Genomic DNA, 27,419 nt, shown 5'->3' with positions numbered 1-27,419 from the left:
TATTTTCAAGATATATGTAAAAAAGCACATTACACCTCTATGACAACAAAATGATGATGTATCAGTAACCTATCGATATCAGTAATAGTTTAAAACAAATTTCCATAAACGATATCCTAATCACTACACAGTGGGTCAATACCAAAGGTACAATTGCACCATGTACTCTTCCAGTTAGTCGTCTCAAGTGCATCTACATGCATGTAAAGTACACTGTCCCTTTTAATGTGAGTGTACTTAAAATAAACGATACGATCTGTATAGTTATTGAGTTTCAGCAAGGGTCAAATTGCGGTCACTATCTATCAGCTTATGACATATTTTTGTCACCAGGAGTGATGGCAGGTGAACATTCATGGAATCAAAATAATAACAACTCATAATCCTGTTAACTACGACAACAACAGTATGTGGAGGTTAGAGATATAAAGGACAGGCACTCTAGAGAAAGGCAATGAGTGTCCCTGAGGGTAAGTGTTTACATATGTATAGCAAGCAGTTTCTAATCTTTTCATTTTGGAATATAATGGGTTTTAATAAAATAAAACCTTGTGGCTTAGAATAGTTGTGCCCTCACAAATACAGATATTAACCTTGAAACCAATAATGAAACATAATTGAACTTATCACTGAACTGATTTATACTATGCAGTTTCTCAATACATATGTATATATTTCCTTTTTGTTGAAATATTTCACATTCAGTGTACAAGTGTTTCTCATCATGTAGAACAATATTGACATAACCGGTATATGAAATGCAATTTCTTAGCATATGAGAAACTTACTACTTGAAAGGCACAGCTAGGCAATGGGGGAATTCGGAGTTGTTTATTTTGACTACCAAATTATTTCCATGTAATTGAAGGTGCACCAAGCACATTCATGACAGTGAATTCATTGTCTTTCATTGACTTGCTTTTGCTATAAAGTGCATTAGTGCATATTTGCATGATCAGTTATTTTTCCATAAAACATAAGTATTGCTCACAGTACCCCTGACTACATCATGTATTTATGTATGCTTTGGGTAAACTTTTTTATGGAAATTCATACAGTCCGTGGCTTTAAGACTGAAAATTACAAAACAAGAATTTAATACCTGTATCTGTATTCTGATACTGTATATGAATGACTTTTCAGCGATCAAGCAACACGTACAAATTATACTCGTACACAGATTTTGACGGCATGTTTAGAATAAATCACTTTGATAAACCAGTACGTATTACAGTTCTTCTTCCTAGCATTCCATGGCACATCTTGCAAGTTTTATCCAGAAAAAAGTATGTGAGGTACTCCAAAAGTTCCAATTTCACCTATAGCCAATATATTCCATCTGATTCCATAAGCCAAACTCTCAATTTTAGTCAGGACTCTGGACATCAGTCTATTTTTAACTTTATATAAACTTTGCACACACCATTACTGAAAATTTGATATTCAATATTTTTATGACATATCTTTGACGTTAAACAAGATTAACCTTGTCACGAGAGCATAGAATCATTTATACAAACTTGTTCTTGTGAAATTCACATAAACAACTCATATTTTATCCATACCTAACTTCCCAAATCCAACTTATCAATATGATTGATAATTCCTGTGTTTTTGTTAAGAACAATCAGACGATGATACACTTGTGCCTGGGCCATTGTGCTCAAGCTCCTACAGCAATATCAGCTGCATTGTCTAGAAACACAGCAGTACTTCCCTTAGTACTGATGTATATCACATATAACATGTAGCTGTAAATACCAAATACCAACACACAGGTTCTGCAAAAACACCCATGGAAGTCTTACAATTAGTGGGATCAGTCTGATTGGAAAAGTTTGTTTTGGAAAGAAGAACATGATAACTCCTGGTAATTTCTTAATTGGATTTGCATAGACCTATAAATGAGGTCTGATATCAAAAAAACTAGGCTGCATCCCACACTAAAAATGGCAAATGGGAAGAACAACACCAGGAGTTTATGTCAAGGCTATGCCAACAACTAGGTATCTTCCCTGGAGATCTGTAATCACCAAAATGATGCACTGTGAAGCACTTGAGTCAAAATAGTCAATATGGTCTCTCACCAATATCAGAGGAAAGTATTGAATACAAGATAATTGATGTTGAGACTTTTTGAATGAAAAAGGTGTAACATTGCATTATTTGTAAACCTGGGCACTTGGAAGCAATGTAAGAATTGAATAGAAGGCCTTGGGAAAATAACAATGGGACACTTCAAACCAAAAGGTTCCAAGTTGATGTTATGTCATCCTGAGGCTTACCTCAACATGTTAGTACAGAATAAGCAAATGGGTTTTCCCTGCTGCATTACTACATCAGTAGGGAAAGCTTAGCTGCATCACTGCGCCAGCAATAAAATAGGTTTAAACCATTTACTGAAAATGTGAATATGTGAATGTGATAATAACAACTTTGAAAACCAACTTTTTTGCTTGGACCCAGGTTCATAAAATTCACCATGGTCAGGGTGGAATCGAATCATTGTTAATGACAGGAAGTGACATTGTGGAAACTGGTCAACACCTCGTTACTTCCACAACAGAGTGTAAAGCGGGCAGTGTACAAAAGCTTTTGAATTTCAGACAAGACTGATTGGTTTGAGCTGATATTTCAAACTGTGAAGAACATTTTGCCTTGCATGACATGACATGACCTGAGCGTAACTTAGAAAGAGTGTGGAATTTAAATTAATATCACTGTCCTTTAATCTGCAAGTGACTTAATACGGTATTACAAGTACATTCGGACGGTTTTTGTAGGTCTTCCTGTATCACAGTTTTGTAACCCAGTTTCACGGACAAAAAAATAACCATAAAATAAACATGACAAGACTGCCATGACTATAAATACATTAGTGATCTTACTCTTATCTACCCCACGCGAAACCTCTTCACAGAACAAAACGTTTCAGTAAACCTTACACCGATGTTTCACAGAGAACGAACGCGCCTTCACTATTCAACATGCAAGATTTCAGAACCCTGGAGAAAAATGGCTCGTTTGTTAGGATAGGTAGGTTACCCAGCATGGTTCCAATGGTGACAACACACGCTGAGCCTCTTCTCTTAAACTTATGTATACATGAGTATCGACGAACTTGAACGAATTCCCGAAATATGAACGTGCAGATCACCATGTATGAACACTGTAAATGACATCAGGGGTCAGCACTCAACACAATACATTTTCATTATGTCTGGCGCAGTCCGTTGGCAAACGTCCGCTGTAAGTGGAAACCTACCTGAAAGCAATAGTTAGACATTCGAAAAGTTTGCTCAATGAGGCGTCAATCTCAGAATTCTTCTGGCGCACAAAGTTATAATCCTTAAAAGTGTCTTTGATAGCTTTGCTGAAGTCGTATGCTCCAGGTTTGAGCTCGTGGACCTCGCTAACCATAAAGTGGCCAGAGTGTATAGTTTCCGAAGATTTACGGTGGTTTCCGCCGGCACTTTTGGAAGAACTTGTCCCCTCAGCCTCTTCGTTGACTGACACAATGTATTTTTGAGCCATACTTCTGTAATATGCGTGTTTTTCTTGAAAGAGTCCGCCTACATTTTCAGATAAATAACACAAGTTCTATCCATGCATGCAGCGCCATATTGGATTGCAGCATGGGATCGGGAGTGTAGACTGATTTGCATAAATGTAAGGGCTGCCATTGGGGGCCTCGCGGATATCGTAACGGTAGTACGTCACAATATTCACCAACAAGTGACCATCGAATTTCGAGGTGTGATGGTGTGTCATCCATGCCAAAAATAACACCCAATATTCTGATACATGATTATCGTTTACTGATGCTACACACACGCTTTTTGATGCGCAGGTGTATATATATCAAGAGTGGAAAGTCACAGTGAGTGAGAGAGACTGGAAGCCAAACATGATGGAGGCGCTCATCAACGACATCGTAGCAACACGAACTTTTCTGAATTTAGTTTTCTCATTTGTCACCCCCTCCCGCACCGTTGCTCTGATGCGAAAGAGCAGGTTGTTTTTGTTTCAAAGCAGTTCTTCCATTTCGGAGAGCATCGAAATCTCAGTAAATTGAGTTTAAGTGATTGTAAACGAACAAAAGCAAATACAACAGTTCAGTAACAGATAACTCTGACTGAATCATAACAGTAAACAAGTAAATAAAAACTAGAAATATAAAAAAAACTGTCAAAAGGAAAAAAAATAGACAAGCAAAAACAATTAAATTAAAACAACTTGTCAATAAAAGTAAACAAAAACAAACAAGTAAATAAGCAATAAACCTTGCTAATTAATGGTCCTCTATATATACTCGAGGACCCATCCATAGCAAGGTTTGTTTGTTTGCTAACATGTTTGTTTACTTGTTTCTTTTTGTCTATTTTTCGTTTACTTGTTTTTCGTTTATTCTTTTTTTTCTGTTTTTGACTTTTTTTTAATTTTAATTTTTCTATTTTTTATTTACTTGTTTACTGTTAGTCAGAGTTCCCTTTGGTTCAGTTCAGGAGCATGCAATGACTTACAACTGTAGTAAAGAAAACAAAACCAACACTATTTCAAGAATTGTTTAACTCATAAATTGCTTAATTGTTTGTTAATAAAAACATCGAGCTATCACATTTTACAAGTTTCCCAACAATTCCTCTTCATCTCCGGCAAAGCACTGTTCTGATCCAGTCGTAATCTTTTAGTCATATGGCACAGCAAGCCAAGTTTCTGCTCCCTTCATATAACCACAGACATTTTATTCTTTGTCTGTGATATAACACAATTGCGATCAAGTCTGTGTTCGTGCTTTTTACGGTGTACATCCATCCCTTCAAACACTCCAAAATACAAGGTTGGTGGCGCTGTTCATTCTCTCCCAACAAGCAAATTACTACCGGGGTTGAAGAACAACATGCAGCAGCCACGCTGTGTTCATTGAAAACTCCCGACTCATAGAGAGTGTTAGGGGGTAAAATTCATAAACAATGCAAGCCCCACCATCATTAAGAATTACATAATGTACATTTTCAAGATTTCATTGTTCTACCAGGAAGTCAATCTGAATAATGAACGAATGCCCGAAGAAGTAATTTGAAATGCACTTGACTTTTCAATTTCATTTCAATAGGCTGAAAAACAAGGGAATGCCTCTTTTAAATGGCAAGTCATAATATGTTAGTCAAAAATACAGTATTGTTTAATATGAATGGAGAACACATATTTTATTAAAACTAATAATTTTTCCTGAAATGATTTTCCTTTTCAGATCAGATAAGTTTTAGAGAAACTCTCATATCCTTTTTTTTCCAGGTCATGTAGTTATACAGGCATAGAATCTTTATGCTCTATTGTCTACTTACAAAGTCCACTGTCCTCAATGGGTTTCATTCACCAGCAACCTGATGATCAATCTGTGTAGACAATGAACAACAGCAAAGCTATTGTTCTTGAATATGCAAATATATTACACAACTTGGAGAAACTGTCATGAGTCAATATGTACCAGAATTAAAAACAAGTTTTTGTTGACAATAGTGACATCTCTGCTGTAAAAGAAATTATCGCCAGATCTTGCCATTTATTTTATCATGTTCTGTCAAAACATGGCATTAACGTTGTGTAAAATTGTGGCAAATCCTTTCAGGCCTGAGTTTCTGGTAATTTACTAGAATTATCCTTACATACAGGGGTTAAGGCCTGAAAGGGTTAACGGTAGCATACTGGTAACTTGAGAATAACAATGATCTTGACAAAAACTGAAGGACAACAAGTTGTACATGAAAGCATCTGAGCCTCAGGAAAAAACAATAGTAATATTTTGGATGCAAAGATTGTGATCATACTGATATCTAAAGTGCAAAGTTCATGTCACCGTCTGGTCAAGTACACCGTCTGGTCACAGTCCCGCTATCCACAGAGGGACTGTGGTCTGGTCAAGTAGGTTGAAACTAGTGTTGCATAACATGTCCTATTTATTCCTTGGGGGATATTTTGCACATCGACATCTGAGGGTCACTTAAGGTTCCAAGATAAGAAATTGACCTTTTTAAGCTTACAATTCTCTAGTGGTTAATAAGCTCAGAACCCCCGTAAATTACATATTTTCGGAACATTTCGGATACCATAGTGTCACAATTTTTTAGAGGATATGCAAATTACCTGTCACATGATAGTTATGTAAACAATAGTGACACTGTTTGTTACCAAAATGTTCCCCTGTATTTGGGCTTTCAGAAAATGTACAATTTACGGGGGGTTCTGAGCTTATTAACCACCAGAGAATTGTTACATTAAAAAGGTCAATTTCTTGTTTTGGAACCTTAAAACAGAGACTGTAAATCATTTTTATGAACTAAAGCTGCTATGACATACCAAGCCACGTGGGTGAAAATACACATCGTTTCAGCTCAATACTGCTTGTCATAGACTTGGCTGATTGGGAAGTGATACTGTGTAGCTAGGAAAGGGTTAGGCGTGTCATCACAGGATGAACAAACTGTTTATTATCTGCAAGTTTTGTGAGTTAAGATACATTCTTGCCTTTTATCAAAAAGCACTTTATAGTGAAAAGGTTGTTATCTCTTCATACAACTGTGCACTATGCAATATTGGTATCACTTTTTCGGCAACACCATAGAAATGTTTCAGTCAATCACACAACTAGATGCACAATGAGTAATAGAACCAAATTATACAAATTTTGTTTTAAAAAATGACAGTTTTCAGTTTTGTGACCGTGAATCATTCAGGGCTGAAACAGAATAACCAATCACTCTGGTGAATTGTCATCGGGATTTGTTTTCAAGAAAACACTTAATAAGTAACTTCTCTTCGATAAATATTTCTTCCCACTATTGGTATGATTATAAAATTGAATCAGCAAAACAAATTAACTTTGTGGTGAGATGAGCAGCAACTGTAACAACTACCATGATGAAATTGCAATGTTGAAATTGTTTCAACAGAAACAAGTTCATCACTTTGATAAGAAAGACTAACCATGATGAATGCATATCTAATTCCATACCGTACAGTTTAATGAAGGCATTATATAAACTAATACAGTAGTTCATTTTACAATTGTTTATAAATACAGTTACTCTCTACCACTGATATTTTTTTCAAAAAGTTATCACAAAGGAAAGTATTTACAGTCACTTGACAAGAAGAGAACGTAAGCTAGGAAAACAAAAGAATACTAAATTCAGGAATAAAATCTCATGTAAGAGACAGAATGAAAGAATATTTACAGCATGCTCACTTTCTTTAAATTCAAACGTTTGTAATTCTTATGGTTTATCAGTAGTATTTGAAATAAAAGCGATGCTTTAGGGGCTGTGGATAATTAAAACAAGCGCATGGTAAACAAAACTAATTGCGTTTGGCCTCCTCCCCCCCCCCCCCTAAACGAATGTTTGGAAGTGCGAAAATCTAATCAAGCCTCATTCTGTATCCGCATACCAACAACCGGTAATTATGTCGCTATGAAATCACACATACACTACTGACCTCCCCCTCCCCGCATACTCACTCTAAAATCAATGTCTGTTCAGCGCCAACTCAACAATGACGCACCAGTACCATGAAATGAAACAGTGTATCCAAACTGATTGTTACGTTATTTTAATCATGCACTGATTCACATGTATGTCAAAAGAATGCTGGTGCAGCACCAGTGCCGTACTGGCCTGGTACATGCCAAACAATATACCAATATTTTGTGATACATAAAAATATGTAGAGAGATGTTGCGATATGAAAACTTGTAGTGAGATTTTTTCACACAGTCATCAAAATACAGCCAAACTCCCTCCCCCCTCCTAAACACAGAAGTTACGTTTACCGTTCACGTGTTTTAATTATCCACAGCCCCTTACGGATAATGTCTTCACTATGGACAGTACTAAACAATACATAATACACTAATATTTACAAGGTTTGATGAAAATACTGCTAATTGTTTCCAGTGTTTTGCTGAAGGGACAAAGTCGTTCTTTTTTGACCTTTTTTTAATATCAATAAAACATGGTTGCATAAAGTCACTCAGTGTACAGAATAATGACAGTACCCAACTGCAAAAGTGTCAAAAATTACCCTTGGCTGAATGCAAACAGATGATTTTGTCTGTGACTTGTGTAAGAAATGGATTTTTCCTTTTCTGACTTGCTTTCCCATGACAAATAAACATTGACACAATGTAAGGGAAAACTGCCATCCCTATCTATATGAAAAGCACTGCAAATTAAGATTTTGTTACAAAAGCTTGCATGAGCTGGGTTGAGGTTGTGTACAGTTAGTTGACCAGCATGTGGGCATTTTTCAAGAAGTCAAACGACATAAATTACTTTTCATATAAAAAAAATTATCAAAATAGCTCAAAAAAGAGTGACTTTGCCCTTTTGGAATATTATTGGTAAACTTTAAATGTTTGCTAAAACTTTCATCAAGGAAACTTTAAACCATCCTCGTACCAAATCAAGAATAAAATTCAGGTGTTACCCTGCAACTTTCAGTACCAGCAAAACAACTCAGCTTAAATTTTACAGTATTTGAAATTCAAGATTGCTACCATCCCTGCTTTAACTCTATGGTAAAAATGTTAAATTTTTGATTTTCACTATAAAAAGATGGTCAAAATTTTCATTCCAAGAGTTTCAAAATGAGCCCAAGTGGTAGAACAGATTTGCAAAAGTTTGAGAGTCGGAATATCTGTCCCTGAGGTAAATGTTACCGAGGTTCCCCTTGGTGTACCAATGCAATGAGAATACAAGACAGCAGAAATGTTACCAGGGTTCCCAAATTATTTAGCAATATTCCCTAACCTTAGCAAAAACACTGATTTCTACACTGTGGTGTGATGTCTGCATACAGCTATCACAAAAAGTCAACTGAAAAGACTGACTCCTTATCAGTGTATATGAATATACAACTGGTGCATTGTATAAATATTCTGGCAGATTCTCAATACTTAAAATAATCACCACATGCTACATAAAACATGTTTATAACAGAGACAAAACAAAAATCACAACAAAAAGCACACACGTGAAATCATATCACACTGAAATTACACTGTCAGGCGCTTTTTACAACACAAGAAAAGGTGCTAAACAAAACCATGTTATCTCAAAATCAAAGGTTTACAAGTGTTATCACTTCCTATAAATGTTTTTGCGTTATTGAAGACACAGAATTGATATTTTAATGATGGGGAAATGCCATAAAATTATATCCTCAGACATTGGGATTTTTGCCTGGGTTTCATAATTTACATAACTGAAGGTAGTTTGTGCCTTGAAATTGAAAGACTTCAACTTTTGCTCAAACTTTCCTCGCGCAAATTTTCAAGCATTCTCTTTCAGAATCAAGAATAAAATTTTGGTACAACAGAAACAAATCACCCAATGTATAATGGTGTTTGTTATTCAAAATGACCGTCATTACTGTGTTTCTAAGGGGAAAAATTCCTCATTTTCACAAAACTAAGCCAATGAAAATTTTGTTTACCCTATAAGCTTCAAAATTAGCTAAAACAAGTGGTAGGCTGAAAAGAACATTGTAAAAGTTTGAGAGGCTGAATATCTGTCCCCAAGGCACATTCTACTTTAAACAGATAATATAGGTATACCATATCACATGCACAAACCAAGTCAGTATCATACACAACATCTTTTTTTCCATCAAAGCTGTCTCTTATAACACAATCTCAATTATATGACTCCAGGATTTCATTTCATAACATTATATATATTAAATTTTAGGACTCTAACTAATGGATACTATGTACAAGACAAAGGTTAAGGATGAAAGAATGTTTTTACAGCCATCAGGGCAGCTAAAGCAATCACTTTTTATCATTTACAAATAAATACATGTAGATGTTATCAGCAGACGTGTTTTGACTTGTATCTCATTGGTTCATGGATGCCAATAAAAAGTGTCAAACTATACAAATACAGAAACTTTACAACTGACTGCTTCTTTGTTTTTCATGAAAATTCTATCTGACTTTTTACAGCACCAGCGTGCCATAGCTCACTTTAAAGTGACCCAGAAATGGCAGCCTGAATGGTTTACAGAACTCTGCCAACAGCTGTGGTTGTCAGCTACAGGAACTATAACCAGACTGCTCAACAGTTGCTTGGAATATGATATGTTGGTGGAGAAATTGCCACACTGCGGACATCTCAGATTCTGTTCAGAGATCGTCAATGCATGGATGTATGACAATCAATCTCTGCTGGGTAGATTGTTCATAGCATGGCTGACAGCACTGCCTCGGTTGCTTGAAGTTTTATGCAAGTGGTAAGAACCACATGGTTGCACTGGCATCTCAGACTGATTGCTAGATTGTCAAAGGAATTGATGGTGGCACTGCCTCATGACAGAAGAGATATAAGAGCATCAAAAAACTTGCTTCTGTCTTCAGTCTTCATCTCTATCACTGAAATCAAAGTACACAATATTGGCAGTGACGGGTTTATCTGAATATAGCTGCACATGTGTGACACCGGACACTGTTGCCTGAAATGCGGACTAATTTTGTCAGTGTTGCGTGCATGGCTATTTTTGCAGCTTGAAGTCTGAGCTTGTAGTCAACACTAACACTAACTGTTTAGACTATATTCTATATTCTTAATGTCTGCTCCAGTAAGAAAGCAAATAGCGACAGTAAAATGCAATCCATATGCTTTCCAGCATGACATAAAAATCCTGAAATATACCCCCAGTAAGATATTGGTATAATTGACATATCTATATTGCATACTACTATCATTGCCAGCAACATATTTGACCCATATTTAATTAACAATATCTAGAATATTATCATAAACGCACATGTAAAACAAACTCTTAGTGTTTAAAATTCCTGACTCACCAGAAGATTCAAAATTATCAAATAGTGTCCTGGAATGGGTTTTCTCTCCGGCCTGTTCAAATGCACGACCAAAGAAGCTGCAAAACGATGCACACGTTAGTTAAAGCAAGAAACAATCAAAACATTAAATAAATATAAATGACTACATAAACTGGACTACCATTAAGGTAAATCCACAAATTTTAGTTTGAAATTTCAAAGCAGAGGCCTTCTCTAATAATTAAGAAAATCGGGGTTGGCTACAAGAGCAATCGTTGTGATCATACTTGAGTTACCTGCACGGCACAGGGTCCTCAAGAATGATTCTTTTCTTGCTACCTGACCTTGATGAATGACAGCTATGACAAACCAAGCAGGTAGCTTCAAGATATTAAGTTGTGCAAACATATCACATAGTCCACAAATCAGGACACTGTATATCCTTCTTCTTCCTATGTAGCTTACACACAGGTTGAAGAGATACAGTAAAACCTGTCTAAACCGAACCCTTCAGGGACTGAGAGAATTGTTCGGTTTGAGTAGTCCTTTTAACACAGAGTTCTATTGGAATGTGACTGGGAAAGGAGTTGAGTTTAGACAGGTTTCCAGTCTAGACACGGATCGATTTAGACAGGTTTCACTGTATTTATATTTTGAGTCAAATGCTTACAAATCTTCCATGATGAACATCAAGTTGAATTATGTCCTTGAATTATTTGCACAGCATTTACTCTTTTCAAAATTATTTGAAAAAAGATCAACAATGTGATGAAGTGAAATGTAAAAATATTAGTGACAGACTGTACTGAAAAACAAAAATTTGACTTACTTTTTCACCAATATTTCCTGTTCTCGCTTTGGAGGTATTCCAACCACTATTGATGTCCCTCTATCTAGGTCTAGTGGGGCACACATCACAAGTGGCAATGTCTTTGCTCTCTTACTCTTACTCTGAAAAAAGAATAAAGACATTAGTAATTCATTAAAACAACGGTGTGGGGAGAGTCCCAACCTTTCACTTTCAGAATAGTGTGCAGAGTACTGCAAGTTCTGAATTTCATAGAACATATCTCATCTGGATGATATACTGTAAAAATCAGAGAGATTGTCAAATTTATAGTTATACCTGTGACTAGTGAACCATCATGCATCATGTTTGGATTTCAACAGCTGATACATTTCCAGAATAGCAAGTGTTTGAAGAGTTGCCATAGATGTGACAATGGACCCTGGAGATAGTGAAAAGTCTTAAAATGGAAAACTTAAGCAAGCAAGACATACCGCATTGATGTAAGCCTCTAGGGTAAACCTAGCTAGCATGGTGAGACATATGGGATGAGAGAAGAACTGGGCATCTGCACTTCCACCCTGTATGTAGGCATAGAGGAATGGTCCGGCACATATCACATGATTCATATCAAGCAATGTCCTCACTTGTTCCATGATGGCTATAAGCTGCTTCTTGGCTGCATCCAGTCCACTCAACAGATAATCCAGATTCTTCCTGTGTAGATTAATCATACCAGTATAAGAGTTTATCTTCACTTACACTGTGGCAATAACTAAGATCTTTGCTGCCTTGAGCCATGCACATTTACTTGTTTATATTGATCCTTTTGCCCTCAAGGGGTCACAGGTTACAATGGCCGGGCTGATTTTAGTTGAAAAGTACATGTACATGTACATGCAGTTTTTCAATGCATTTGGAGATCAAACTATCTTCCACAAATTCCATTTAATTGACATGTTATCTGTTCAATACCAATCAATCTGAATATGAATGTTCACTTTGAACTTAAATTTCTCATCCTTTTTGAGATGTCATGGGCACACAAAAAATCCTCCAAATTAACTTCATGAAAAGAAGATGACTGAAAATCAAGAGTCTGTGTATCAATGGCATTTTAGAGACACTGGCTGAGACTTTGTTACCATTCAGCCAGTATCATGGCTGTACCAGTCAGTCAATGTCAACCCTGACCAATGTTCAAATCAATGTGCATGCTCTTTCTGATCTGCTAGGGAACACCACAAGGAACTACCCACCGAAGAGTGTAGTGATGTCCATTCTTTGGACATGTCTGATGCACCAAGTCTTGTTGATGGAGTGAAGATGTATGATTGATTCATGTAGTATCATCAAACAGGTCTGTTCAGTCAGACCAACAGCAAGTTGCAACAACAGGAAATATATAATGCCATTGATGCAGAAAGTAAAATTATGAAATAACTCACAGCATTTCACTACTATTCTACCATGTATAATTCACTGGAGTCATAGTTCAGAGGGTAAGAGGTATGAAAGTAAGCACATGTAAATAAGTAGTACCAGTAGGTTATTACCTTGCTAAACTGTCATAGGCTCTGAGAAACTTCTGTTCTGCAGTTTTGTCTTTATCCTGAAATGATCAAACAAATGTCAAAACATAAGAATCAGGTAGGATCAGTTTCCACCAGGACTAGTTGCTACAGACATACAGGATAAGTCAATAAGCAAGTTTATCAGAAAAGGTTTTATTGTTCTAGGAAAATTCAGTAATCAGTGCAGAAATATACACTTAAAAAGTGAACAGAACTGATCTGAACTGAATTAATGATGTCATGGACAGCCAAAGACAAGAACATGAAAACATGGCTTAAACATCATCACTCATTGTGTTTTGCTATTTCCCTGATACAGAAACTTTTATATAGTACAGCAGCCTTCATCAAGTAAGATAGTGAATCACACAGTCTGCATTTAACCCTTTCACCACAATGGTTTGGCCTAAACCCATTGTTATCAATGGTGATTGTGGACCTGTTTATGGGGAATCGGGGTGAACAGGTTAAATCAGTTGTCCATTCTCAATTGTAGCATATATTGTCCAAACTAGAACTTACCACTGACTCTAGGATTGCTCCCACAGCATGGACAACATCAGCAGCACAGAACTAACATGGGAAATAAAGAAAAAAGACACCATATACTCAGTTTAATCAAGAAAGTTGGACTCTGATTAAAGTCAAATTACTTCTTCATCTCCCTTATCTTACCCAAGCACCAAAATACCCTGAAAACTGTGTTTTTCAGGTGCATAAGCCAAGGTCAGCAACTTTTATATAATTCTGATACTACTCTGAATGCTACACAAACATGAAAATATTTTAAGCGGGCATATACAGTATTAAGTGATATCCTACAGTACCTTGTTTTTGTATCCGTACTGTGCCTGGAATGATGGCAGGAAAATATCATCCAATCTGTAAAATTACAAGGAGGAAAGATGTTTTATTTGTGTCTAATATATGAAAATGTGAAGTAGTTGCCTTATCATGCAACATTTTGCCCTTATCAACTTCCATTTTCATTAAAGTGGCATTTTCCTTTTTTGGACATTTGATCCTGCTATTACAATGGACAATGAAATGGCAAACTCAAGAAACACAGAATGGTCTTTAGACACTGCCACTTGAATAGGATATTTCACAGACATTTCTGATTTTGAACAGACGCACTCTGGAGATAGCTATTGCTTTGATTGATACTGTCCTTAGGAGTCACCAAGAGCCAAAGTGTGAGTACATTACAACTCTGCACCGTGCAATGGCCTTCACTAGTTTTGAATGCATTTGAACTCGTTAGCTGAATGCACCAGAGTGCCAGTCACTGAAAGAAAATGCTGACGAGTATGGATACATCAATACACAAGCACGGTCTGTGGCACAAGCAATATCAGTAAATCTAAAGTTGAGTATTCTGAATTCAACTTGTGAATTCTATTATTATTATCATGTTATATTATATTAGTATATTATATTACTCTCCATGGACCTAGTTATTATATTCTTAGAAAAAGCGTACTACACAGATGTCTCAGCGTGTTTTAGAAATCAGACAGGAAAATAAAAATCCCAAAATAGTACTCAGTTAAAAAGTGGGGCTTCAAGCCCTGTTTAAAATAGTCAACAGCAAATTCTAAGTAAATACTGAGATGCATGAACACGTGTATTTACCCGAATTTCTCTGCTGATTTGTTGATCCATTCACTAAAGCTTTCTCTCAGTGCCATGTCCATGGCTGAGTACTTCTGTTTGCACTGCACCAAGGGTAGACCCATGTCAGCCAGGAACTCATGGAGCCTCTTCTTGCCTTTCATTGTCCATACTTTAAAACTAAGAAAATAGAAAGATGGACAACATTCATTGATCAATCAATAGAATTCTCATTAGGAATGGTTAGAGAATGAGAGATAGTGTTTTTTAATATTTTAGCTGAGTGAAACCTACGTTTATTATGATTAACTTAAAAATCAACAGTCTGACTAAAACCTGTGATGAAACTTACGCTCTGAATAATTGTTTGTGCATTGACCAGTTGTAAGATGATAATACCTTCTCAATCAGTACTTTTATTGGGACCATTAATCATGCATAAAAGTTGACGCACTAGAGACTTAATTTCTCAGTTCGTGGGCAAACCTCTCCCCCACCTAAAACAAAACTCCTCAATGTGAAACAGGCTTCAGGAAAACTGTATGGAGAATACCAAACTGTCTTCAACGTACAAGTCATGCAATATCTACATATGAATACAGATAAACAAACTTTATAATTGCACTTTTTCAATAATTCGAGTAGTCTACATTCTTCAATTTTGTTTTTTAAGGTTGTTGTAATTTTGTGTCCCATTTTTTCTCAATGAATGCAGAGATAGTACTGCGTTGGAGCCATATACCGTATTCCTCCGATTCTAAGACCCCGCCCGTTTATAAGACCCCCCAGGATTATTTTATCAATTCGCAATTAGCTGTTAGTTCGTTTATAAGACCCCCCAGGGGGTACACCCGAATTTTGACTGGAACAATAGAGCCATTGTCATGTAATGAGACCAGAATAGCCACAACACCTACGCTGCTTATCAAAGTCACAAACTAGTGTCAAAGTGAAGTATCAAACCTCACACACACGCGCACACTATTGTTGGGGTTTGGAACATGTCAATCGGGAACAGTTCTATAATTTCCTGGCGATAAAACTACACTTGATTTCACTACCTAAATGAACAATAGAAAAGAGTTGGATTTTTTAGCGTCTCGATCTAGTACAATATCTTTGTTTTTGTTACTGTCATTTTGCTACCATCAAAATAAGCAGATTTTTCAACATCTGATTATGTACGAATCGAACATTTCGATGCAATTTGGCTACCATGAAATGAACATTTAGGATCGTCGGGTTTTCGGACTTGTCGATCAAGTACGATTCGCTCATTTCATCACGATCAAACAAACACATTTACACTCATACAAACACAAAAAAGTTTGGGTATCAGTTCTCTTTTTGGAGACTGTTGTGGCCCTTAAAAGGACAGTTTCATTTTTTTTGTCAGCGGCATGATTTGGTCTGTTTTAGTGAATATGTACGGTGAAAACAGTACCTCGGACTGATTGCTTTAGCAGAGGTACAGCCGCATTATTTGCCAAAACACCGACGTGACATTTCTCTGCCATGCCAACTCTTGGAGAATGGATGAATGCTTTCTTCTTTGCCTTCAAGTAGTATTTTTGTTGACTGACACGTCACGATCGATGATATTCGAAAGTAACCGTGCCCGGTATGAGTGCTGCATCTCGCTTCAAACTTTCAACTTTGCAACCATCTTGAACAACGGCTACAGCGAGAATGTTTTTAATAATTACTTTTTTTCTTGCCCATGACGACCGTGCACTGTCTTATGACTTTTCAGAAAATAAAGTCTACGATAAATCGACGCATTTTTATAGGATCTTGTAACGATGTCGGGAAATCCTTTTGTTGCCGTTATCAATAGAAAATTTGGGACGTGTGAATGACACGAGCTTTGAACTTGCTTCGCTCAACTTTTACACTTTTGTTTTCATACTACTGAGGCAAAAGACTACGGCACATGAAAAAGTTGCTCTTTAAATGGTGTGCTTATAAAGATTTTTTCAACAGTTTTCTATCAGGTAAGGTATCTTTTGTGATCATTGTGAATAGCTGCACGTTTTCTCTTACGTTCAAATTTACCATTAAAGTATAAAAAGATTTTTTCAACAGTTTTCTATCACGTAAGTTTTCCTTTGTGATCATTGTGAAGCGCTGCAAGTTTTCTCTTACGTTCAACTTTACCGTATAAGCAACCAGTGAAAATAGAAATATCATTGGCATCGTAAAATCTTTCAAAAAGACTTAATGACGACGATATCGACTTCGACTGGTTTGACTTAGATGAAGAGGGCAATTATTGTGTTGACAAACGAAACGCGATATCCAAAGTTTCTTCCGCGCATGAACTGAAAATTCTTTGAATTTCTTCCGTTTATGTTTCATCAATTTTGTAGTTTTTCTCATATAATGAAGGTATTTATTGTTTGGACGGCATTTGTTTGTGTCCTTTCCTGAACTAGTCCCAGCAATGAGTAGAACGATAGTGTAACAGATTTTCAAGATTATGCACGCTTTCGAAGTCTTGCGAGGGAAAAATACCCAACTTCATAAGCTTAAACGGCCCTTAGCCTATACACTTACAGTTAGAACAAAAACGTGCATGATCGTACCATATTCCGAACAGTTGATCATAAATGACTGAATTCCACATCAGGAGATATTTCGGTCATCGATACAAGTAATAAAAAAACTTCAGGGTGTATTGCCAAAAAATCAACACATCAAATATAAAGCAGATTGGCGCAGCAATCTTTCGTCTCGGCCAGCCGATGCCTCAACACTTTACGGTACTGTTCGAGCCTGCCTGTTCGTAAGATCACATTTCGTTTCGAGATACGGTTAGACTTTTTGAAACTAGGAGCAAAATAATAAAACTCACGACGTGTAATTGATTGTTTATTTTAAGGAGTACAGTAAATGAAAATCGTACATAGAAAACATCGGACGGACACCAGCCCACTGAACAGAATTTTACCTTGACCTCATGCACTGACACCTTTGACCTATTGCGTAAATTGACCAATCACAGCCAGCGGAACTTCAGGGACTTTCCCTTCACTCATTGTCTGACCTTTGTGGCCATGCTATGGGGAGCTAGCTGCTGCTGAGGAACGTACTTGTTGTGCAAAGTTCGTGGTGATTATCTATTCACGAAATACAAAGATTTATTGCTATCGAATTGTTTAGTAAAAGAAGGTATGGCAAATACGTTATATTTCAAGACTTGTGGATCTCCATTAATTTATATTTGTACAGATTCGACTGCCAGTATCTACACAGCATGGCCATGAGTCGATATCACAAAGTGTGAGTTGTCTGCAGCGTGAATCAAAAAATCATTGGCATAAAAATTTGCATAACATTGCTTAAATTAGCATAAATTAACTTCGATGTTCGATTTCGTGGTGACATCCGTTTATTAGACCCCCATATCTTTTTCGTCATCTTTGGTTCTGAAAAGGGGGTCTTAGAATCGGAGGAATACGGTATATAGTCCATTTAGTTCAGTCCATATGTTTAAAACGATACACATATATTCATATCCTGTGTCTGTATTGGCATTCTTTCTCTTCTGTCGGGTTTATTGCTTCTGTTCTGCTTTCACATGTTGCATGTAAAATATTGCATTATTATGATTTCATGTTCAGAATCTCTCTCCTTAACTTCAGAATTGCGCTTCTAGAGCATCAGCTTTTATGATTGACAACCCCTTACCAAGTATTTTGTTCAATTCTGCAAAAAGGCAAAGCCAGACTTGGTGAAAATGGGTCATTATTCTAATAATACTGAATGCACCAAAATGTTCAAAAGGAGCAACATGTATGCATGTATTTATGATCATAAATCAACTAACCTGCATGCTGTATAGACTGAATGACAAAGACTGTCAAATATGGACCAATGTCTGTACAAAGAAAGTCGCAATCTAACGGCAGTTGTTAAGGAAATATAGTCATGATCAGCTGGTCATGATTGAGTTTAAAATATATCGACATTTACTCATAGGTAAGCTGTAATAAAACCTACCAGTATCAGTAAAAACCAAATGCAGAATTACCATGAAACTTAGACAGTGTTAGCATGGTGCCTGTGTGTGTGTGTTTGTTTGTTTGACGTTAATATATATATATTACATATATAGTACATATATTGTGCAAAGACAGACCTAAGCCAGTGGAAAATAAAGTGTGGATTATACAGAAAGTTCTGTGAACGCCTGGCCTTACATAAAGGATACTCTCTGTTGAAGGCAATCCTGAGGCAATCAACGGATACTGCCATGTCTTGATCATTAAGTGCATGATTCAGACGAGACACATGACGGTTCAGTTCATCCACATCGCTTACATACTTATCTCTGAAATATCACAAGAAATCAAATCATTATCTTTCAATCTTTGAGTTCTGTTCAACTTTAAGATTTATGTCAAAGTAATGCATTTTCACTGGAATTTAAATAAACTAATTTGCCAGTAAACAATAGAATCTATAATTTGGCATTTTCTCTGGGATTTAATTTAGCGGATTTCATCTATCAGCAAAAATAATAAAATTAAATCCCAGTGAACAATCAGTGCTTACACAGTATTTTAGTACTTCCATCAAAATCTGCTGACAAAATATACTATGGAGCTAAATGGTTCAATTTTTTAAGTCATTCCCAAGGAAATCCTTGCTCTCACAATGTCATGCTGAAGTTAACCACTATCAGTTGGAAAAGAAAGTTTTTTTTCTTATCAAACTATTCAACTGTTCTACACTCACAAAGCATGCATTCTAAACAGGAAGGGCTGACTTGCTTGTGTAATTCTCCATTCGGTCAAAAGTTTGAAAATCAATAAACCAAAGGTGTGATATCAGGTAATGAAACATTACAATGACAAAAATTCTACAATGCAAATGCAAACAATTGACAGGACATGAATCGCGGTTTATGTCAAACATTTAAATTTCTAGAATCTGAAATTGTTCAGATGTAAGCTTGCAGACAAAACCCACCTTTCAATCTTGCCAATGATTATCTGACTCATCAAGCCTATTATTGTCAACCTGTAAACACCAAGGAAACAATGTTTAATAACCGACAACAATGAAAACGAGTCCTCGATTTTAATTCCTTCATTTTGTTACTACACTGGTCATGACAATAACCAACTGAACCAACGGCATTTTATGAAACACAGTAAGGGTTTGAGGTTAAAGGGACAGAGTCGGCCATTTTTCATGAATTTTGTTTGATGCGAGATACTACTTATTGTTTGACATTTCGAAAGATATTGAATGAATGGGTGACCATGAATATATTCGACCTCAGTTTTAGACATGATACATGAAATCACCGGGAATGGTCATGGCCATTAATTCATTTTTGCCATGGTTTCATTTAATTTGTCTAAAACCGAGGTCGAATATATGCATGGTCATCCATTCATTATCTTTCAACATGTCAAACAATATAAGTAGTATCTCGCATCAAACAAAATTCATGAAAATGGCCGACTTTGTCCTTTAAGCAAACAAGACTTATAACTAATTTAATCGTGAATAAAATATCCATTACTTTATCATGAGAACAATTGATAATTAAAACATATTGTCTTAACATATTTCTGAAATCAAATACGACAAAAGAACTCAAATGTAAATACAGTAATGCAGGGATGGTATTTATGCCTAGCATTGCTTTGCACTGTTACAGACAGTATGACTGCGGGTTTATGAATAGGTTGAACAGAGGGCTGACACAGCAAAAAAAGATGTGAGGGCATTCCATCATGCTACTTGCCACCAAATACTGTGATTTGATTTGATCTGACTTTAAGTTGTCGACTAGCTGGTACAATGTTATTTGTACTATTAGTTCTTGACTGAGATGACAATACAGAAGCAAGTTCACCGGGCAGCTTGCCAGGTGTGGTTTAAATCATTATGCTAGGTACCTGGAATCTATAGACAGGCACCTGTCTGGTGTACAACTCCACTTATCTTGACAATGGACAAGTTATTCATTGTCAATACCATACTTACCACAGCATTTCATTGGTATCTTTGGACATCTTCCATGCTAACTCCTCATACAATACAATTGCTGACTGCAATGGCAAAAGAAAAGGAATTACATTCAGCTAAATGAAACATGGTCCACAAACTCAAGGTTGCTTAAAATTCAAGGACCCTCAAGTACTTTTTCAGCAATTTTCAATGACTTTTTGAGGTCCAAAATAACATTTTCAAGGTATCATTTTTACAATATATAATTTTATATATTTTTATCATTTTTACAATTATTTTGACTGATCATCTTGTCATCTTTAAAATTATGGATGGATTTTCAATTTTCCAGGACTTTCAAGGACTCAATTTCATTTTCTGGACTTTCTAGGAGGTTTTGAAATTCAAGGACTTTGAAGGACTTTCCAGGAGCATACAGACCTGTGAAACTTAATTTTTGACTTGGAAATTTATAACTCAACATTCATGACAAGACGAAAATAGTAAACTGAAAACCATTGACTTACCGAAGTACCGTGATAGGTAAATTCTTCGTATCTAAAGAGTATGTCCTGCCTCTCCTCTTCCCAGAGCCGCCTTTCTCTACGCCTTTCCATCCGCCTCTCAAGAGAATCCTGAAACAACAGTACAAGAAATCTTTCAATCTTTTTTCCATAGGCAGATTTACAAAAAACAGGCATATTAGATTGTCCACATAAAAAGGAAATATTTTTTTCCACCCGTAAAATGTCTATAAACTTCCAATACTGGCGGTATTGGACCTTTAAATCACTTTTTGCCTCAAAATAAGAATGTTAATTCCTGCTGGGGATATTTTTGCTGATATAATATCGACATCATGTTTATTACATAATTTTGTTAATAACTCGCCTCATCTAAACGTCGTCGTTTGCCAGACGGGGCAGAAGAATCACTTTCATTTCCGGAGTCGTCCTCATCTTCTTCAGACTGTGAGAGAAATATCAGAAGTCAATATCTGGATAAACATCATCGCATCAACAGACTTGTGTGCCTTTATATCACATCCATCAGTCCACACTGATCATAGTAACATTTCCTGATTATTGTCTTTTACAGATAAGAATGGACAGTGAAATTGATCAAAATGTTATCACACTTGTGTAGTTGGTTTGCAAAGTTGTTTCAAAATTTACTACAGGATCGGTAATTGTGGTTGAGTTGTGAGTGTTGTTTCACAGTAAGATTCCACAGTAATTGTTGAGAGAGAGCAACAAAGCCTGTCAGCCAGTAGGAACTGATTAGTGTCTGTGTGTGTAGGGTACAGATTTCCTGACTTTCCATCCCCATACATTCCTTTTTTCCCTGTGGATCATGATTTTTTTTTTGCAAAAGAACTTCATACAATGCAAGGGCAACAAGAGTCTAATGACAATGAGGCTCTGACTTTGCTGTGATACAATGTAACTCAAAGTGGTGGTATATAAGGAATGTAATATGATTCTGTGTATGTGAAGTGCACTGCACAGTGTACTCTCTGGTGTGTGTTTATTATGGGTCCATAAAAGCTCTTTGATTCTCACCACAGTTACAACAAGTCGGTGTAACTTTTGAGGCAAGTTTTGGAACAGCTTTACAAAACAATTACACAAGTTTAAAAGAAAATAATACATTTGAAACGTTTCTTAATTTCTTCACAATCACTAGAGAGTAGCCTTTCCTATCATACACAGATAATCATGATTGGCAACAGAACAAGTAATGACTCCTGGAAATTCCAAACAGACCACCACTGCTTATGAGATGAAAACAGTTTTGTTCAAAACAGTGCGTCTTACCCTCAGAGGCTTAAGGACTTTGTCAAAACTTACATCATCATCATCCCTGAAGATTTTATCATAATCTGGAATGTTGGAGAAATCATCCTCTCGTTTCATCAGCAGTTTCACCTACATTGAAAATAATACTGTATTGAGTGTTCATTCCATGCACATTGATGAGACCATAGCCATCACTTAATAAATAACACAGAAGATGTACGGTAAGCTCTTTAGAAACGGTTTTTCACATTCTTAACAATAATAAAGCAAATAGACAAATGTTTGTTATATTTCGTAATTTCAAAGAATCTTCTCCTTCATATCTAATACAAAAATTGCTGGTGAAGACCTACTTTGAATAGTAAAGGTCAATAGAAAGGGGAAGTGATACCATACACGTTCAGAGAATACTAAACACATCACAACGGAAGTCTGAATAGTGCAAGCTTGATTACAGACATTCAGTACAACAAGGATGATGTTGACATGTACCAGCTTGTAATCAAATCTTCCTTGTTTGTCACAAGTATGACAGACATCTGCTACGGACATACTTTCTGAGAAAGTAGCTGGCTGCACATGCGTATTCCAATATAAAAGTTATAATACAGATGTCTCACCTGTGTTTCATTGTAGACATTGACAAGATCTATCGGTCTATGGCTATCACAGATGTAAAACATTACGTTCTCATCAGGTTGCAGAACATCCAAGATATCAATATTGGCACCACAATTTATCATAACAACATGCTTGATCTGAAATAAAACAATTAAAATATAATATTTTTGACACTATTTTGTAACTCAAGAAAATATGCTTGCAGATGAACAAGTATTGTTATTTCATAGATCTTTTGGATCAAGTTGTCATATACAGAAATATTATATGTAAAAAGCGAGTCATTTTGCACAATGATGGCAAATATGTACAAGCCAGAAAATAACACTGTATAAATGGCATAGAATTCATAATACAAAGGTATACCGTTATCCCTGTATGTGAAACTTTGCAGAAAAGAACACTCGATTCAGTATTTTTGGGTGAGGTGAGGGAATTGTAATAATTTACAAATATCGGTGTCACTATCTGGCTTCTTCTCAAATGATTACACTGATAAACCAATGCCAAACACATGTAAAATGAATGGGGAACACTTGGTATCAGTGAGCATTATACAGCACTAGAACTTCATTCAGTAATTTTCCTGAATTAATTCAGTAACCGTGACATTCTACACCAGTCTAATTTTACCCAGATGAGGACTGTTGGAAGGTCATCAAACAACTTTCTTTTCAGCTTATTTTGGCTTTGCTAATTCTGCAAGTTTATTTTGTAAACCTACTACTCTCAACCCTTCCTTAATATTATCACTACACGCAACAAATTTATTGTCTTAATTTCTCTATATTGCACTATATTTAATCAAAAAAAAAATTTTAAAAATGATACATCTTTGGATTTAAAAAGTATTGACATAAATGGAAATTAAAGTAAACTGTTAGAATATAAATGTATAATATGTTGTAAGATTTCTAGTGCTGGCTTGTGACATTATTTTTTACATTATTTGCATTTTTTTACTTTAACTTTATAGTTTAGCATCAGAATGATTGGAAAATGATTGCTTATACTCAAATTTCATCAAGAAATGTTAGAAAGAACTTTTACAAAACTTTACCTGTTCTGAATGTTCTAAGAATGCTTTTTCCAAATCTTGTCTTCCAGTAACTGGCACCAAAGTGTATTGCACATGATCACACTGGAAGAGACTTTGAAGAATACGGCATGCACATATAGCATCAACATCAACAGCTACTAACACCAACACCCGCTGTAAACAACAATACAGAAACAGAAAGGAATGAAGCGTTAAATAAACCTGAAGTGGTATTACGAACATAAGGACTGTGTTTCCTCTGGCTTCTGAAATTTTTTAGTAAATATACGAATTAGGTATTGAAACTTTTCGTAAATTTTGAAATTCATAAGTAAACTTAACCGTTCCAATACGGAATATCATTCAATCAAATTAAAATTAAGTACAGCATGTGCTTAGACAGAATTATTTTGAGTTTGGGAGCCTTCAGCTCTCAATCAGCAAGCTGCTTCCTTGCATTCGTACATTTACGAATCAACAATCATACAATGAAAAAAATTAGTAAATCATTTTAAAAAATTAGTAATTTTACGAATTTGAGAGTGGCAGAGGAAACGCAGAAGGACAAAGAAACTGTTCACTTGGGCATAATTGTAACTCTAGGAAAATTCAAGATTTCACTCTCTGATCCATACTAGTATATTTTGTGCACTAGAGATGTTTTTTCAGTACCCAATGCATTTGTCATTGTCTGATAAAATTATGAGAAGAATGTAAGTGAAAGAAGGTGTACATATTTATATATTTGAAAATTGCTTACTTTACATATTATTCACTGTGGGTGAGTTAATAAAGTGTGATCAAATTACTTTACTGCTTGGCAAAGTTCTAAATATATATATATATATATATATATATATATATATATATATATATATATATATATATATATATATATATATATATATATATATATATATGTGTATATATATATATATATATATATATATATATATATATATATATATATATATATATATATATATATATATATATATATATACTGAGAATCTAGGAACTTGTAGTTGTCACTCTACAGGCTGTTTCATGCGCTATGCCATGCGCATGCTCTATTGACAAAAAACAATAATCTGGGGGGCTTCGAGGCATATGTAGCTGAACGCTGGCAATGCTGTAATGCATGTCTTGTATATGATCGTTGAGCAGCCTAATGACTTCATGTTCAAAGAAAATACTTTCTGACTATATTAGTGTTTTCTAAGGGCCAACAAAAAGCTGATACTCGTCCAAGTCCAGCGGGACCTCTCAAGAATGCAACCCGACAGAGTTTAAATCGTCACCCGTAAACACTTTCCAAACAACATGCGACGTAATGACCATTAACTGTATTGTGTTACCAACAACCTAGACTCGGTCGATTCTCGAATTTTTTGCATCTGTAGTGTCATTGTCCGTACAGAAATGATTGACATGATACTTTGTGATGATGAAATACAATGTTGCATAAAGAGTTGCGGTCTGCTAAAGTCTAAAATGTTGCAATATCATGATAAATGTCACTTTCAAGCAGGTGTATATGTTCTATTTTTGTCCTGCATTGAACCACGTTCCGGCAATGTAGTGTGGGCAAAATACGTCGTGTCATGGGGCGGGATTTCTCAAAGCGTATTAGTTTACGCAGCCATGATATATATATGTATAGGATAAAGCCCGAGTACTAGGGCTCTTCTGGTATATAAAGTCCAACCCAACGATAAAATGTCGAGGCCGCAGGCCGAGACATTTTATCGTAGGGTTGGACTTTATATACCAGAAGAGCCCGATTACGAGGGTTTTATCCGACTTAAAAACTATCGCCCCTAACTGATATATTTTCGTTTTCAGTGTGTTTACGTCAACCGTCCCCTTTGTCAATGTAACATGTTTAGGATATAAATTAAAACTTTTATTTGTGAAATAGCCTTCCAATGTAATGGAACATCCTATAAATGCCCTAGGGCACATTATATAAATGCCCTTGGGCAGAGCAGATTTTGTGTTGCAGCTGGTTTCCGCTGTGTTACCAAATTGAATATTAAAACGTACCAGATGTCTACAGAATATGACATGTTCACTTTTGATTGGACAGTACTTTACTACCGCGCTGTCATTCGTTTCTGGAATTTGGTGACCAAGGCTTTACGAGTAAATAAAACACCCTGAATTGAGCACTCTGATTGGTCAATCAACAGTAGATAGTTTTTAAATATATATATATATATATATATATATATATATATATATATATATATATATATATATATATATATATATATATATATATATATATATATATATATATATATATATATTATATATAGTGTGTCTGTCTGTGTCTGTCTATTTGTGTGCATAAATGCAAATGCAATGTGTAATCTGTTAGATCACAGTCCCTGTGGTTAGATTCATCAAGTCAAGCAAATTGCAAGAACAGTGTCTGCTTTCACCTAGTTTGTGTGATAGTTGAAAACAAATTTCCACCAAATTTACATGTTAATTCGGTGGTTTGAAGAAACAACAACAGAAATATCACAATGCGTCGACAAAATGTGCAAAACTGCCATACACTGATACAGACTGATACACAGCTGTCAGTTTACTATGTACAAAAAGCCTGGGAAAGGAAAAGTGACTTTGCTCGGACCCTACCAGGCTAGTACTGTATTGTTTCACTTTACAAATTTCCTCGTGCCTACGTGAGCGAGATATCAAACTGGAAATTTTAAATCCTTAGATTACATATGTGTAACGTTTAGAGGTTATTAACTAATATACAATCGCAATAATAGCATCGAGCGACAAAGGAAGAATTTTTTATTTGATTTTTTACAATGCAAGTCCGCTCTAAATAATAGGGCTAAAATGGCTACATATTTCAGAAAGTGTGATCAGAAAACTTACCTGGTGCAATATGACATCGAAGAAATCTTTTCTGAAATCTGCTATGAACATTTTAAACCCGTTTTTGTCGTTCCTGTCTGTAAATGCGACCTAAGTGTCAACATTAGTTGTGTTTGACTTTGGCGGGTTTCCCTTTTTAGGGCCTACTGGTACAAGAGTTTCGATTGGATCAAATGTTGATATTCGGTATACACGGCCAATCAAGAGATGTCTAACGAAGTGATCAGTCACTCGGTAGTTTGTTTGATAATACTTTACCCCACTGCTCCAA

At 35.8% G+C, this 27,419-nt stretch overlaps 2 protein-coding genes across 5 annotated transcripts in view; both read right to left on the bottom strand.

Annotated features, from left to right (window-relative positions):
• LOC139145240 (MLX-interacting protein-like) overlaps nt 1–3,656 on the bottom strand; it is a 56,273-nt gene extending 52,617 nt beyond the window's left edge. For 2 of the 4 annotated variants that reach the window (XM_070716267.1, XM_070716268.1), the window contains exon 1: nt 3,266–3,656. In XM_070716267.1, coding sequence (XP_070572368.1) covers nt 3,266–3,534 — 269 coding nt within the window. In that variant the 5' untranslated portion in view covers nt 3,535–3,656. The remainder of the gene's footprint in view (nt 1–3,265) is intronic. The other 2 variants (XM_070716269.1, XM_070716270.1) reach the window with 1 other exon arrangement.
• Nucleotides 3,657–7,002: 3,346 nt separating this feature from the next.
• LOC139145237 (cell division control protein 45 homolog) lies at nt 7,003–27,316 on the bottom strand. The gene is made up of 18 exons (XM_070716264.1): nt 27,149–27,316; nt 24,269–24,421; nt 23,208–23,345; nt 22,639–22,716; nt 21,680–21,757; nt 21,316–21,423; nt 20,825–20,889; nt 19,796–19,846; nt 19,035–19,154; nt 18,651–18,722; nt 14,843–15,001; nt 14,035–14,089; nt 13,730–13,780; nt 13,190–13,245; nt 12,128–12,350; nt 11,676–11,797; nt 10,868–10,944; nt 7,003–10,432 (listed from the first exon to the last, which is right to left on the bottom strand). The coding sequence occupies exons 1-18, from the start codon at nt 27,197–27,199 to the stop codon at nt 10,368–10,370; spliced, it is 1,722 nt and encodes a 573-aa protein (XP_070572365.1). The 5' UTR covers nt 27,200–27,316; the 3' UTR covers nt 7,003–10,367.
• Nucleotides 27,317–27,419: the final 103 nt, after the last annotated feature.

Source organism: Ptychodera flava, chromosome 12 (assembly GCF_041260155.1).
Source record: "Ptychodera flava strain L36383 chromosome 12, AS_Pfla_20210202, whole genome shotgun sequence".
Lineage (NCBI taxonomy): Eukaryota > Metazoa > Hemichordata > Enteropneusta > Ptychoderidae > Ptychodera > Ptychodera flava.
This window is presented reverse-complemented; position numbering and strand designations above follow the sequence as displayed.